We start from the raw sequence: 16,814 nt of genomic DNA, 5'->3' as shown, positions 1-16,814 counted from the left end.
AACAGTGTCCCTTCAGACATCCGAACCAGACCCCACGGAAAGCTGAAGGGCCCCGCTAGCAGTTCATGTGAGGGTGGGAGACCCTGGGGAGAGAAGAGTTTTGTTTGTTTGTTTTTTAATTTCGAAAGATTAAACTAAACTATGGATGGTGAAAATACAAAGTAGAGCAGAGAAGTGATTATCGTAAAGTCAGGACACGTTATCTGCAGGAGAGACAAGATTATAGTCGAAATGGAGCAAGTGATGGGATGGGGGCTTCAGAGTTGGCGGACACACTTTTTTGTTTACTCTTCGTATGTTTTATTTTTGAATTCTGCTTTTTGAATTTATTGGGGTGACGCTGGTTCATAAGTTTCAAGCGTACAGTTCCACGTACATCACCTGTATGTCACATTGTGTACTCACCACCCAAAGCCTGGTCTCCCATCGCCATGGGTTTGACCCCTTTACAGGAGGAAGTGATCTTAATGGGATGGGATTCAGGGCACTGGGGAGGGACAGGGACTGCACGAAGGAGATGACATTCGAGTGGACTGCAGAGGGGCAGGGGCGGGCGTGAGGGAACCCCACTCCTGGCATGGAGAGGGAATGAACGTGGCCTGGTGGGCTTCGGGGAGCCTGTGGGAGAATGACGGGGTGGGGGCGGAAGAGGTAGGCCAGGTACGCCACGTCTGGAAGTGTCACCTTGATCCCACAGGCGCTGGGGCAACCACCCAACGGCGCTTTTTAAATAGAGGGGAACAGAAGCAGGACAGCGTAAGTGGGACAGTCTGGTGGCTTCCTCGGCGGCTGAGCCACTGCTGGTGTCTTGGCCTCTGTGCCATCCCGCCCGCCAGCCAGGCCTTCTTACGTGGTCTCCTTGCTCATAGCACTTCCTGTCGTGAGAAGCAGTCCCCTTGGTTTGCATGCCACACAGGGTCCCTCGTGTGACCCCTGCCTTCCACTGGAGCCTCCCCGACCACTGCCGCTCGCTGGGCCCCAGGCCCTGGCACGGGGCCCCTCTTCACTAGCTCTCCTGGCGTCCATGTGCTGTCACCTAAAATGCTCTCCTTCCCTACCGTTTGTTCACACAGTCCCAGGTTCCTAGTGCCACACACAGTCTCTGGCCCATGTGGCCGCTCAGGTGTTTGCTAGGTGAACGGGTGAGGGGTGGAGGTTCGCCTGTGTTTCCGTCCGCCCCCGGAAACCGTTTCCTGCTTCCTTCGTTGGGTTTGCCACCGGCTACCTCTCTCCATCTGCCAGCCCCAGCCCCTGCCGGTTTTCTGACACCTTAGTCGTTTATATTCCGTCCGCGTCCCCCACAGTTGGTGACCACCTGGCGGAAAAGGTGATCTTTCCTCTCGGTGGCCTGGTTCTAGCAGGGCGCCTGCCACACAGCTGTCCCAGTAAACGCTGGAGGGTGGTTAGACGGGAGGTGGGGGGCAAGGGCTAGGGAAGCAAGGCGGTAACAGCGTCTACCAGGACACAGTGACATAGGACAGATCGGTTCTTCTCTTGGCCGATCGGGTTCCCTGGAGCCGGAGGAGGAAGGCAGTCTCAAGTGTTCACCTTGGCCACGGAGAGGATGACAAGCCTCCCCCAGAACGCCTCTGTTTCAGCCTCAGGGCTCTTTGGGTCCCTCGTCATAGATGATTTACCCCATGGACACTGGGAGCAAAGACCCCATGAGTCCCCAACGATGGGTGTGCCTCATGGGTGACTTGCCACCCACCCGGGGCCTTCGGTGTCCCAGCATCCAGAAAATAATTGTCATACGCCTGTCTCTGTTTACTCTCAATCTCACGTGCTGGTTTCTGTCGTAGAATAAAGACCCCAAGATGGCCCGAGTTGCCCTGGAATCTCTGTACAGGTTACTTTGGGTTTACATGATTCGAATTAAATGCGAAAGCAACACAGCTACTCAGAGGTAAGGAGCCAGCGTGGCTTCGTGGCCACACGTCCCTCAGCCACTGGAGAGAGTGTTTCGTTTTATTGCTTACCTACGCTGACCCAGCCAGAAGCTGGTCGAAGCTGGCACTTTCTAGAAGATCTCAGTACTCAGGACATCTTCAGGCTCTCCTGAGTCGTTGGGCCGGCAGCCGTGATAGAAACTCCAGCCTCGACCAGGACGGCCAGGGTCCATGTCCAGGGCTGCCTTTGTCACCTTAACAAAGGAAGTGGCTGCCATTTTCCCCACTGCCCTTAGTTTTCCAGAAACAGTTTTCACAGAGTAATTATGCTAATGGAGAAAGGATGCAGTGGTTTGTTTTCTTGTGACTCTGATAACTCAGATAAGATGGCGCACCTGCTGTTTTCCGTTTTCCGTGAGGAACTGGGCTCAGCCCATCCTCCTTGTTCTCTCTCTCTCCCCTTATCTTTCAGCCGGCTCATCACCATCATCGCCACTCTTTTCCCCAAAGGGTCCCGCGGCGTGGTGCCCCGGGATATGCCTCTCAACATCTTCGTGAAAATCATTCAGTTCATCGCCCAGGTAACGGAGTCTTCCCACTGCCTTCGGGTAGCCGGTCACCCCCTCAGGAAGTACCAGCGGCTAAAGCGGTTTGGCGGGTATGGTGACCGGTGACACTGAGCAGGACCCCTCTTCTCCTTAGCAGCCGCCTGTTTGGTGCATGCGACGAAAGTGGACGTTTCATGTTTAGTTTGTATTTTCACACTTTTTTGTTTGGTTTTCTCTTTTTCACTACAGGAGCGATTAGATTTTGCAATGAAAGAAATCATTTTTGATTTTCTTTGCGTGGGAAAGCCAGCCAAAGCTTTCAGTCTCAACCCAGAGGTACGAATGACCCTTCTCTGGTATTTCTAGCAGCGGGGGGCATTGGCAGAGCCACACATTTGTGACTTCGAGGGGTGGGTGACGACATCTTTTCCAAAGTCTCCTATCTGTGTCTGTCCGTGTAATTTGACTAAACAGTACAGAGGAGGAATTTTAGAAGTAGGATTTTGGGTGAATAGGCTTAGAACGCTAAGGGTCGACATGCTACCATGTTCTGATCTCACATGATTGAGTAAATTTTGGCCCCCAAAAAAGATAACCTCACTACAGCATAGGTGGTTTTGTCTTAGAAAAGTCAGTACTTTCACTTCCAACTATTCTGACGCACATTGACAAGCGGAGTATTGGGAAGCGATGAATCAAAGGAACAAATAAAATCCTAAAATCCAGGGAGGTTAAATAAGCGACATATGCCAGCGTGTTTCTGAGACAGCCTCACACTCGGGGCCAGGCGGGCCGTGGAAGCAAGTGACACAGCATGAGACACAGCGCGGAGTAGTGGGGCCTGGGCAAGGGGGAAGCACCTTCCAAGTTCAAGTTTAGAAAGCACCGTTGGCTGAGAAAAGTACGCCTGGCAAGCCGCCTCTGTGCGGCCTTCGCTGTGGGGCCGCAGGGAGAGCGCGGGACCGGAAGTCCGCGGAGCTGGGTCACCCACTTGCCGCAGACACTGCTGCTTTTACCGGTGGTATGGCCTTGACCTCCCTGGACCTCAGCCTTCCCACCAGCGCGATGGACGACGTACTCTCTACATCACCTCGCAGAATTGTGACGTTCACGATATTACAAACTCGGACGCAGATCAAAAGAAAAAAATTGCACACCCTAAGAAATTTTTTTGAAGATTGTTCCTGTCATCACTGTGGCGTCGTCTGGCTCCTTCATTCTGTCGGTGAGGAAGGAGACGCAGAGGCCAGAAGCTCGAAATAAGTGGCTGCTTGTTAGCAAAGGGAGCCCGGGTCTCCTGGCACCCCACCTTCTTCCCACCACAGCCTGGATCTCTTCTTGGTGCTCAGGTTGCCACAGGTCTGAGGACAGCTGGAGAAGCCCCCAGACGAGAGTTTCTGTCGTGTAATGACATCATGGCTTTTGGAATGGCTGCAGCCATGGCCCATGGGCCAGTGAGGGAGACAGAGAGCCCGTGCAAACCCAGGGCATTTTGGTCCATTTTGGATTGGGACCCAGACCCCAAACTTCCCTTGCTCGGAATGTTCTCCAAATATCTTTCACTTCTTAGGAGACAGGGCTCTACTATCTTTTACAATCAACTATCAGAGTTACCGGGTTGTTTGTCTAAAAGGAGCATTGAAAGCTGCCACCATCATTATCACCATCTGTGACATCTACCCTCAGTTCTTCTCTCATCCAGTCAAGGATGGATTACTTAACCTCTCTGTGAAGAGCAGTTGGAGTTACAGTTTTTTAAAAAACTGTCAAAAAATAGGAGATATTCGAGTATCTTCTATTTCTCTTGACCTTATACGGTTGTAGAAGAGTTGGTTTATCAGTAGTTGGTAACCAGAAGCTCAGAGGCCTACCCCTGACCCCGCTCGACAGCACACACAGGGCGAGACTAGTCCACTCAGAAGATGGCGTACGCTTGATGACATATGTTATGAGGCACAATTTCTCAAGAAACAAATCCAGATTGGGTCTTAAATAGCATTTCGGAAGCAGCCGGTGGAACGAGGCCCAGGGAGCTGAAGAGTGATCTTACCGCAGAGCGTGTATCACACCACCACCCAACAGGAGATTTCCAGATAAGCATCTTGTGTCTGTTCAGGCCTAGATGGTGTCCGATACTCACCCTCGTCGTCTTAAGAATTCACTCGCCTGTGAGAGGATTTCTCGGCCCCCCATTTCTCTCATGTTTGTCTTGATCTAATAACATGGAACTGGGGGTCCTAGCCAGTGCCAGAAGCAAGAAGAAGAAATAAAAGGCATATGGATTTAAAAAGGAGACATAAAACTTACTTTATTCAGAGACATGATTGCCTATACAGAAAATATCAAAGAATATACAGAAAAACTACTAGAACTAATAAGTTATTTTAGAAAGTTTCCAAGATATTAGAGAAATGTTTAAACTCAATGTATTTCTATATTGTAGGAATGAACAAGTAGAAGTTGAACAATTTACAGTAGCAATGAAAACAAAAGACTTAGCAGGAAAGCTAACAAAATATATGCAAGATTTGTATACTGAAAACTAAAAGTTAAGAGGAATCAGAAATCCCAGCTAAATGGAGAGAACTCCTGTTTGCGCGCTGAAGCACTTAAGATTCTAAAAAGGTCAGTTGTTCCCAAATAATCCCAATAATAATCCCAATTAAATTGCGCACTGAAGCACTTAAGATTCTAAAAAGGTAAGTTGTTCCCAATAATCCCAATAATAATCCCAATTAAAATCCCTTAGCATGATCGCTTTTTCTAAAATTTATGTGGAAAGTATAACGAACTAGAATAACCAACACAATTTCGCAAAAGAATAAAATCGGAGGGCTAGCATGTCCTGATTTCAAACTCTCTGTAAAACTCCAATGGCAGTGCTGGCGGAAGGATGACGATAAAGACCAACGGAACAGACTAGAACCCCAGGAATAGACCCACACAGGTACGGTCAAGGGTTCTGGACAAAGTTCCAAGTCATTTCAGTGATAACGGATGGCCTCTCCGGTTAGCGGAGCTGAACGATTGCACAACCACTGGAAAGTAACAACCCTCACCTATAATTTTCACCGTAGGCAAAAATTAACTCAGAATGAATCACAAACCTAAAATTAAAATCCAACATTACAGATCTTCCAGAAGAAAACAGAAGATAAAAATCTTTGTGGGCAAAATATTACTCGGGACACCAAAAACATAAATTGCAAAAGAAAATAAAATGAGCACCATCAAAATATAAAATGTCTGTGGTTTAAAAGACACTCTTCATAAAGTGTAGAGTCACAGTCCGGGAGAAAGTATTTGCAAAACACGTATCTGATAAAGCACTTACATTAAGAATTTATAAAGAACTCTCCCAACTCAACAATTAAAAAAAAAAAATTTTTTTTTTTAAATGGGCAAAATGAACAGCCTCTTCAGCAAAGAAGAGACACAAGTGACCAACAAGCTCATGAACAGATGTCAACAACATCAGTCATTGGGAAAAAGGAAGTTCGAACCACAATGAAAAGTGCCGAGAAAGATCCAGAGCAGTTGCAATGTCACGTTATTTTTGTGAGAATGCAAAAATGTACGGCCACATTAGAAAACGGCAGGGCAGTTTTTAGAAGGTTAAACAGACACCTACCGTATGACAGCATTTCTTCCACCTCCAGATATTTATCCAAGAGAAATTCAAACATCCACGGAGGCTGGCGTGAATGCATACAGCCGCCATACTCACACTCACTAACCCTAAGAAATCAGAGCAAGTTCAGGCGCCAGTGAATGGCTCATCAAACTGAACCATCGGTGCAGTGGGGTACTTGCCGACAGTGTAAAGGAAGCAGCCTCTGATCCTTCAGCAACATCTCAGAAGTGTCATGTGAAGTGAAAGAAGCCAGACGCAAAGGCTATGTGCTGTTCAATTCCATTTCTGTCACGTTCTGGAAAAGGCAGAGCTACAGGCAGAAGTAGGATGGTGCTTGTCAGACCCTGGGGTCGGGGGACTGAGAAGAGAGAGGCACGAGGGGTCTCTGGGGGACGATGGAAATATTTTATTCCTTGACTGTGATGGCGGCTGCCTGACTACACACGTTTCTCGAAACTCAAAAAAATACGCAAGCCTAGAAAACGTTCCATGGAAGAACTACTAAAATACACGAGGGCGCTAATGGATGTTAATATCCAGTTAAGATTTTTAAAGTTAATACTCGTTCTTTCTAGAAAACGGAGAGAGGGTATTATTAAAGACCACAAAATCACAAAGTACACGTCGAATTGGGTATAAATGAGCCAGAGACACTGCCACAAAATCCTAGTCGGAATATTATTACTCCTGCAGCTAGAATAAATAGTTTAAAATGAATAGAAACCAATATTACTTTATGTTAAAAAATGGAGTCCGGGACCCCAGAATAGGTGATTCGGGCAAAACCTGGCTTCGACGTATAGCTTCCCACTCACTCGTTAGGTGGCCTCAGTTTCCTCACCTGAAAAATGAGAATAATCATACCTTCCTTGCATGGCTGTTTTAAAGACGAGAGTTGATGAGCAGTTCTGAATACATTTTATTCAGAATAGATAAATTCTGTCTGGATTGCCAGGATTAGGCCTAGAATAGAATAGTAGTAGTTCGCTTTCGGAACGTACTATTTCATGAGTTTTGAAAACGTGAATGTAAATGTTTTACACACGGCTGTTTAAGGAAGTACGGATGCTTTGGTGTCTTCTGGCCTTGTGAGACTATTGCTACTGGGAGCCCATTACCGAGTCACCTTCCAGAGCCAGTATTATGCTTTACTTGGGCCTGTGGAAGATAACGTTCCGGCCCAGAACGGCGTTTCTTATAAATTTGTGTATTTTTTTTTTATCCATAACAGATTCTGTGGCATTGCATTTTTAAAATTTATTTTCAAACCTGCTAGCTTTTGTAAATCAAAAGTCAGCCACCTGCAATTAAAAGCAGACGATTTTTGTTTGGTGACTCACGTTCAGAACGCCTGTTTTGTTCAGTCTTTGTGAATCAACACACGTGGCATCTCTCTCTTCCCCGGAGATGCAGAGCTTTATCTTTGCCTCAGTTTACCTTAGTTGCAGCGGCTCCAGAGGGTGACTGCCTGTCCTTTTGGGATGCACCCAGGATCCCCCAAATAAGAGTGCGACCATCGCAAACATACCTTCCAAGATTGTTGAAACTCTTCCCAGCTGTTTTCTTGTGGTGCAGCAACGGATAGTGGCAGAAACTTAATTTTGTTTTCATAGGTTCAGCCTAAACTCCTGTGCCTTTTACTAGATTAGTATAATCTAGAGGGCGGGCCATGCTCAGCTTCTCTAAAAAGCTGATGGTTTAACTGCACTGCAATGGTTGGGTCTTTGCTTGTATCCTGAACATGCTGTCTCTCCCAGAGGATGAACATCGGCTTGCGGGCGTTCTTGGTCATCGCGGATAGCTTGCAGCAGAAAGATGGCGAGCCCCCCATGCCCGTTACAGGCGCCGTTCTCCCTTCCGGAAACACACTGAGAGTGAAGAAAACATACTTGAGTAAAACACTCACAGAAGAGGAAGCCAAAATGATAGGTGGGTTCAAAGATGAGTTAGCTCTGGACCTTATTACACCTTTAGAATGACTGGACATACTTACCCTTAGTGAGATGCACTTTGAAAAAAATCTTCGTAAAAGTAGCTGATGGAACATTCCAACGTGATCGTGCCGTTTGACTCAATACTGGGATTTGTTTTCCTGCCCTTTAAGCTTTTTGGAACTTTGTGGTAAACACATTGCCATTTAAATGTTAGACTTTTGTCCATGGCCGTTTCATACTTCTCCTATTATCTACAATTTACAGTAAGTTTCTAAGACATCTGTCCTTTGTTAGATAAGGCTCTTTATAAAGCAACTATATTTGTGTCTGTGTGTGTGTATATTCATTCACTTTTATCATTTTTTTCTTCTTTTCTTCAGTAAAATCAGTGTAAGCTGTGTTTTAACCATGCCAAATACCACATATGCCAGATTATACTGTGGATTTGGCCTACACGAGATTATTTTCTTTTTAATTTAGCGATCTTAATCCCAAGAGGTGATTTTTCTGCGTTCGTTTCTGACTGAGCACCTGAATTTAGAAACCTACTACAAACTATGCTGAGATAGTTCCTGGTTTCCAAACCCTGAAGGAGAAGCATAAGGAAACATTTTGTTTTAAATGTTTATTCTTAGCTCTGCATGCTTAAATGAGTCCATAAAGATTTAATGCATGAGAAATAACCATTACCAACTATTTTATTAAAGTACAAATTGAAAATGCAAAGCAATTTATTTTTCATTTGCAGTACATACATAAATATATAAAATGCATGCATGAAATATACATGCTATACATATTCGTCTTCCGCTGTATGTACATTAATACATGAAAGCAGTAAAAATAATACAGCTGAAATACATTTCCCTTCACTTTAAAATTTATAATGAGAAGTCCTTTTGTTTATTTTACTAAAAAGAAATCCACATGTATATTTCAGAAAATAATATGAAGTTATGAAAATCCTAATCCCAAATGAGAATTATCTTTTATTCATATAATCACCAACAGTGGTGAATTTTCTTATATTAAACCAGAAACGTGGAAATTCCAAAACAGAACTTTCTATTTCTTTGCTTATTTTAACTCTCCTGGAAACTATTTCTCTTCAAAGTATTAGCATTCCTATTTATTAAATTTAAATGATTATTTGGTGCACACCCACTCTGCAGGGCACTGTGCCAGAGTCCTGCACATAAGAGATTGAATTGGACTCTGCTCCAAGAAGCCATTGACAACTAGAAAGTCTTAAGTAAAAAATATCATAGAAGATATACAAACTGAGCTTTCATTCTCTGGTAGATTTAGTCAAAGGTGTAACTCTCACACGTTTTCCAGGCATGTCATTATATTACTCTCAAGTACGAAAAGCTGTGGACAACATCTTACGGCATCTTGACAAAGAAGTGGGAAGGTGTATGATGCTAACTAACGTCCAGATGCTGAACAAGGAACCTGAGGACATGATCACGTGAGTACAGTGAGCAATCGGTTAACCGGAAGACACCAACAGAGATTCTTCCCATTTATTCTGTGCAGTTGGCTCTTGAACAACTCAGGAGTTGAGGACACCAACCCCCACACAGGCAAAGATCCATGTATAACTTTTGACTCCCCAAAACTTAACAACTAACGACAGCCTTCTGTCAACTGGAAGCGTTACAGATAAACAGTCATATAACCCATATTTCATATGTTATAGGTATTAAATACTGTGTTCTCACAATAAAGTAAGCTAGAGAAAAGAACATGTTAAAATCATAAGGAAAGGAAAATATATTTATAGTGCTGGACATATTGAAAAAAGTCCGTGTGAAAGGGGACACCTGTGTCGTTCAAGGGACAACCGTATTTCATTCTCATCTTCTTAGAATCAGTTCTAGGAAGTGTTAAGGATGGTAACAAACATACTCTGATGATAGTCGACTAAGTCTAGAAATAAGATCAAACCTGAGATTGATCTTTTTTGGTTATATCTCAAGCATCAGTTGGCCCCAGTAAGTTAGAAACTGAAGGGGACCCAAGACTCATGTACCGGCTCACTTTTTTTGGAAGTGGAATTTCTCTTCCAAGCTCTTTCTCAGCCGGCCTGCTTTATCTCATCACCAGTTCACAGACATTCTGGCTTTACGAATCTCAAATGCACGTGTTTCTGGTGACAGTTCCTGAACGGCGAGAGTTTAACCTGCTTAGTATTCTCTACACAACCGTGCCATAGACCTACTGATTCATAAGAAAGCATTCGTGCCTTCGAATGTAGAAACCAAATACTTTCCGCCAGAACCTCAGATCTGGATTGGCATTTGGAGCTCTGCATAAGAAACTCACACAAACTGTATTTGCTACTTTTGATTAATCATCAGGATTAATAATTAATCAAAGGTAGCAAATTATTAGGATTAATAATCAAAAGAATTAGGTTTAGGGTTAGTTCGTAACTTGACATTTTTAAGAAAGTTTGGACTTTGTTGTTAGAGTGCGAATTATTGGTGTCAAAAGTAGCAAATTATTAGGATTAATAATTTGTGTTGGGACTTTGTCATTGGAGTGTGAATTAAATTATAATTGGCACCTGTGGCATAAATTTCCAAAACTATAATTAGGTAAATTTCCTTCATCACTCAACATGTCCAGTTCCAAATACCACAGTTAGAAGGCGGTTACCTACATAGGTAAGTTCATATTGTGGGTGTGTATTTTTATTACAGTAGGGGCATGTTGAAAACAAAGCATGACAAAAACGAACAAACAAAATATGATAAGCTAAGAAATACAGAATTGTTTTATATACATACTTAGCAGTACGAAAGTCAAAATGAAAGCCTCTTCCTCAGAGCTGCACTGCAAATCTGTGACCATTCTTTGGCCCAGTGCTATTTCTTCCAGACCTTTCCTTGTGTCAACACAACTCTACGTATATACATTATCTTTTACAAAAATGAGACTATGCAACGCATGTCCTCTCGCAGCTTGCCAGTCTTTTGATTGAAATGATATGACGATCACGTCGCTTTAGATTTTACAACCAAAATGACAGCAGGATTGGGACTGAGGAGGGCCGACGACATGAAGCACGCTGTCGGTAGCGCTAGTTCTTACCTCGCTGGCTGCCAGGTCGTCAGTGAGCCTTCAACCTCCTTATTACGTACTCTGTGAACATGTTAAAGCGATTTCCAATTTATAGTGCAGGAGATATAAGAAATGCTTTGAAAACTTCCGCCGCACTGTGTGATATATTTCAATTCTGGTGGAAGCGCCCCGGCCGAGGGTTGTCTCAGCTTCTCCTCGGATATCAACATAAAAGTAGCCATTTAAAAAAACAAACAAACAAACAAACAAAAAAACTCTGCCACAAAAAAAAGTAAAGAAATGAAAGACTTTTAGAGGACAAATTTATTAATGAAAGACGGTAAGATAGGGTCAGGACTAAAACAATGTGTTCAGAATCATAAAAGGACACAGTTTAAATGTACCTATGAACAGTGCATTCGTATTTTAACCAGTACCTTAAACTTTTTCCACGATGATTCTCTATTTTTTCCTGTTTGGCCATCGTAAGACTCCCAAATAAGACAAGGAACATTTTTCATGCGAGGTCTTAAGGCAGATCCCTGAGTGGAAAATAACACATTGCTACATTCTTTAAAAAAAAAAAAAAATACACAAAGAGAAACATTAGGGAACCATGTAAACATTTAGGAGAAAGCATTGAGGCCCACACCACACTAACAGTCCTCGGAGGTGACCTTCCCAGGCCCTGCTCAAGGTATGAACTTGAACACTGAGCAGTCTATGTCATTCCGTTTCCATTTCTCATCCCTTTTCTGGTTCATGCTAGCAGATAATAGTAATTACTGTTTTATCACCATTATTATATAATTATATTATCATGTAACATGTTAATAAAAATTATGTTTGGGGGGTTCGCACACTTCCTGTAAGCCCAGAGAGCTAGGACCGCAGGCATGCACGGAAATCACACGCCACTTAGCGCCTCTAAGCCAGACTCGCTTTATCAGCTTGGGAGCCCGCAAGAATTCCTTACTCCTCAGGCCAAGCGGGGTCGTCCGTTTCCCGACAGATATGGAAATAATCCCAGCTGTTTAAACATCTGCTGAGCAAAGTAGGAGGACCTTTTAAACGTGAACGATTAGGAGACACCCCCAGACTCTCACTCTGTCAACAAATCTTTAACCGCATTACATAGTCTTTGAATATATTAAAGCAGTTTGCAGTTTATAATGTAGAAGAGACAATCTTCTTAAGATTACAGAGGATGGATTCTGTTTATTGCATTTCTATTCTGACCACAGTGACTGATCCAAGAAGGAAGTACTGCTATGCTGCTTTGCATTTTCATTATTGTGTTTGTGTCCTACGATTCGATGGTGATTTTATGTTTATTCTCAGAAGACTAAATCATAGAATTTAAATATCCTGTTTTATCACTTAGGTTATTTGAAAGATTTGATCGGTAGGTAAGGTTTTCCACAAAGGTTATTGATAATATATGTGGTTAAGAAGGCAGCTACCTGTTTAAACAAATAGGGAAATCATTTATCACAAAATTTACATTTTTCCTTCGGATTTTACAACACAGTATAGAAGGCATCAATTACTTTTCAACATTCATGGTCTCAAAGTGGTAAGAGAGAAGGCATCTATCTCTGTGGACGCCGGGCCCATCAGTGTAACTTTAAAAATCAGAAATGGGCGGACAGCTCTATATGTTGCAAGGCACCAACATCTTTCTTTTCAGCTACATAACTCTGTCCAACATGCAGCTCTTTCTAAGTTCTCTTAAAATCATTCAAGGATAATACAGACCAAACACCAGAAGGGGACTCAGGAAGACGTGGGTTTGAGTCTTTGTTCACAGAGTCGATCGACTTTTAAAAAAGCTTTTCATAACCTTTGGCAGCGCTTGAACTTGGTTTTCACATTCTAGGGGCGAGAGGAAGCCAAAAATAGACCTTTTCAGAACGTGCGTTGCTGCCATCCCTCGACTGCTTCCTGACGGGATGTCAAAACTCGAACTCATCGACTTGCTGGCCAGGTGGGTGAGGCTGTCGTGGGCGCTGTCGGTCAAGTTGACTTTAATCCTTTGCCATGATTCCTAAGAAAATAAAATGATTTTGAAAAATCAACACCTACCCAATGCGGCATTACTCTAGGTATTATGTGTAGGGAGGAGTGAACGTTTTATTGTTTTTTCCCCGTGGTCGAGGGGTTTAAAATGCAATGTAGAAGCCAACACATAAGGGGACTAGCAGCTGGGAAAGGTTCATTCGGGTCTAATCCCATTCTGAGGGCCAAGAAGGTGGGAACGGGGTCCTAAGCTGATTTTCGTATTTTAGAAAGCTACCCCAAATCTTATACTTAGCACCTTCATCCCCGACTCCCCACGGGCGTGGTATACTCAGAACCTGAACTGAAGTTAATTTGTTTGAGTGAAATTACATCATTTCAGTTCAGTAAGCTTCATTTCCTCATGGCGGCCTCCAGGGCCAGTTGACAGTTAACGCCTGTCCTTAAGTTAAATGTCAGAAGTGACATATTCCCTAAATGCCATTTAGAAGGCGCACCGCATGAGAAACATCAGACGCACGGAGAGAATGGACGGGGAGAGAACCAAAGCTATCCTGGGTTTGAGGGAGAAAAAATAAAGCAAGAGGAGGAGGTGAGAAACCCAGCGACCAACAGAAATCAGACTGGAGGGACAGGTTTTCAGTTAACCGTTACTATCAGCTGAGGTGTTTAGACCGATGGAGTTTTTAAGCGGGAGGACGTCACGATGAAAAATGCCATTTTGAGCTGGTTAATCTGATAATGATGGAATAGAGCAAAGCCCGGAGAAGGAGCGAGTGGGGGTGCCGACTGAACGGCAGCTGCGTGGGATGTGGGTGACCTCGTCACCCACACTCTCCCTGGAGAATAATACATTCTAAAGGTCCTTCGTGCCAATACTGTCTCCCGGGGCGGCGGCAGAAATGAAGAAAGGCTGTGACACAAGGGCCCAGATGACCCAGAAATGTAAAGGGGCAGCCTGTCCCTTTGCCACGGACGACAGTGGACAAGCCCGTGAGCCACCAGCACGGACGCGAGCACTTGAGCGGCTCGGAGGACGTACCAGAAAGGGGTGAGACCGAACCATTCGGAAAGCCGGCATTCTGCATGCCCGCGGGGCCGCATTCCCGGACCAACGACCTGAGCCCTTGCCTGTCGTTTTTCCTCCGGAAAACCGGAATAACGCTGCCTTTCTCACAAGACCGTTGGGAGGGCTGATCGAGGCAGATGTCTGTGCTGCGGTTAATCCAAAGGACACCGTGGTCACAGAAAGCAGTCACTGGTTCACTTGGGGTACAAGGAAAGGTCGCTCATTTCAACGAAGTTGGGATTGGCCTCGAGAGGTACAGGTGGCCTTTGGAATCCTAAGTTTTGTAAACGTCACACCGCGTTCCGGCACAGTCCCCATTTTGCTGTAAACCCGTGTGGGAGGCTCTTGCCTCTGGAGTCACCCTGCTGGCCTGTAGTGATGCCTGACTCTGGACCGGGGTGCGGGCGCGTGGGGAGGGCACGCCGCTGGACTCACCGGAGGGCCAGCACTGTCTGTGGCGCTGCCATTGTGTCTGTCCCCACGAAGCCCAACGCAGTGGGCACCATTCTGATGCGGGGGAACAACGAGCAAGTGTTCTCGAGAGGTCCCGCCTTGGACCTCCATCCCTCCCTCCCTCGGCACGGCTCTGCCTCGGGCCAGGCCCCCTGTGCCTGCGTTGCTGCGGTGGCCTCCCAGCCGCTCCCTGCCCGCAGTCTTGTCGCTTCCCAGGACGTCCTCCGCTGTTCTCTTCTGTAACTTTCCGGACGGAGTTTGCATTTCTTTGACGATAACGTTGGCATTCACTGAGCACTCACCACAGGCTCCGTGTGGTGCCACACACCGTCCCGGGTCCCCTCGGTGGACCACACGACAGGTCTGAGCTGCAGGTAGTTATTGCCACCACTTTCCAAATGAGGCTCTAGGCTTGGACAGATGAGGTAACTAGCGTGAGATCACATGGCTGATGAGCGACAGAAGCAAGTCTCTGATTCAGGCACTCTGATTCCGGGACACACACACTTAACCCCTTCCCTGCTGGAGCCCTCCCCGGGTGGCCCAGCGACCCTTCCCCATTCAGCACTGGCCCTCACAGCACCCACCCTCTAGACACAGCCATGCAGAACTGCACATTGTGAGGGCCGTAGGCAGCAGCACAGCGCCTGAGTCAGGAGGGTCTCGAACGTTCGGTTACTAATTGAGTGGATGAAAGAATCCATAAGCGTTGCATTAGCTACAACACCCCATGCCAGCGCCGAGAGTTAACGTTATCACGCTGTTCTAGGTTAAATGCAGATACACTGGCGGTCCTCAGCTGCTGGCTCAGCATCCTCAGCCACGATGCTGTCCACGTTTGGACCAGGTCGTTGTGTGTCACATGGTGTTTAGCAGCATCCGTGGCGTCTACCTGCTAGAGATGCCACGCTCTGAGTTACGACGGCCCGCAGTGTCCCTAGAAGCTGACTGAGGACACCTGGCCTAACTTGTAGTCGCTCGTTTTCACCGAATCCCTTAGTTTCTCCGGTACTCAGATTTCTCATCCTTAAAAGCAGAAGGATTTGATAGTAATTTATTCCGCATCCAATAAGGTATGGAAGAGTAATTCATACACAGCAAACTGCCCCGTGGTGTCTCGTACACTGCATTCTGGAATGGGAGGGAACACGAGTGGAAAGCTGGGGAGATCCGGACGAAATCTGTCATTTAGTGAATCCCATTGCCCCGCTCATGGTTTCTTGGGTTCGGTGAGTGCCCTGGTTATCTAAGGTGCCAGCGTTAGGGGAGCTGAGTGGAGAATGTAGTCACATGCTTGTAACATAACGGCGGGAGAGCCACCCGTTTTTTAGGCACACGTCAAAGCAGAGCCCCAGACGCCGCCTCACGCGCTCAGGAAAGGGGTTAGTGCAGGGATCGCCTTGACCGACGTGCGTTCATTTCCAGGCTCTCCATCCACATGGACGACGAGCTGCGCCACATCGCACAGAATTCCCTCCAGGGTCTGCTGGTGGACTTCCCAGACTGGCGGGAAGACGTCCTGTTCGGCTTCACCACCTTCCTGCTCCGCGAGGTCAACGACATGCACCACGGCCTCCTGGACTCCTCACTGAAGCTGCTGCTGCAGCTGCTCACGCAGTGGAAGCTGGCCACGCAGACGCAAGGGAAAGCCTACGAACAGGCCAGCAAACTCAGGAGCTCCGAGGTGACCCGCCCCCTCCCCACCAACCCTCGTGCACTTCCACAGCACACACATCAATCGGGGTGTGACGTGCCACAGGTTACGTTTGTCACCACAAACAAGGCCGTGGAGGGAGTAGAAATCGTTTTTTTTTTCCCAGAGAATTATGATTATAAATGTGTTGATAAGAGCGGGGTGTGACGTGCCACAGGTTACGTTTGTCACCACGAACAAGGCCGTGGAGGGAGTAGAAATCATTTTTTTTTCCAGAGAATTATGATTATAAATGTGTTGATAAGAGATAACGAGCATGGGCCCGGGAGCTAGAGCTGGGTGTGGAAACGGATGTAAAAAGTTAGCCGCCCGCAGTCGGTTTGTCTCTCATAGCTGGCAACTCACCGGTCGCGTTGCCCACTGTCCACAGGGAGGAAGTGCCGTCTGTGCTTTCTCGATCCTCTCCCGCCTCCGCCCCGAGCGCTACCGCTGCACCGTAACGTTCTGAAGAGCAGGTGGCGGGGTGGGGTAGAGGGGAGACTACC

The 16,814-nt window shown here is 45.9% G+C and overlaps 1 protein-coding gene across 4 annotated transcripts in view; it reads left to right on the top strand.

The window, feature by feature from the left end:
* FRY (FRY microtubule binding protein) overlaps positions 1 to 16,814 on the top strand; it is a 261,839-nt gene that overhangs the window by 150,737 nt on the left and 94,288 nt on the right. For all 4 annotated transcript variants that reach the window (XM_025046870.1, XM_025046863.1, XM_006904798.3 and 1 more), the window contains exons 12-18: positions 1,803 to 1,906; positions 2,362 to 2,470; positions 2,687 to 2,773; positions 7,829 to 8,000; positions 9,344 to 9,476; positions 12,954 to 13,061; positions 16,041 to 16,299. In XM_025046870.1, the coding sequence (XP_024902638.1) occupies positions 1,803 to 1,906; positions 2,362 to 2,470; positions 2,687 to 2,773; positions 7,829 to 8,000; positions 9,344 to 9,476; positions 12,954 to 13,061; positions 16,041 to 16,299 (972 nt within the window). The remainder of the gene's footprint in view (positions 1 to 1,802; positions 1,907 to 2,361; positions 2,471 to 2,686; positions 2,774 to 7,828; positions 8,001 to 9,343; positions 9,477 to 12,953; positions 13,062 to 16,040; positions 16,300 to 16,814) is intronic.

The sequence above is a fragment of the Pteropus alecto genome, unplaced genomic scaffold, assembly GCF_000325575.1.
Source record: "Pteropus alecto unplaced genomic scaffold, ASM32557v1 scaffold80, whole genome shotgun sequence".
Lineage (NCBI taxonomy): Eukaryota > Metazoa > Chordata > Mammalia > Chiroptera > Pteropodidae > Pteropus > Pteropus alecto.
The sequence above is the reverse complement of the archived record's forward strand: the minus strand, read 5'-3'. Positions and strand labels throughout refer to the sequence as shown.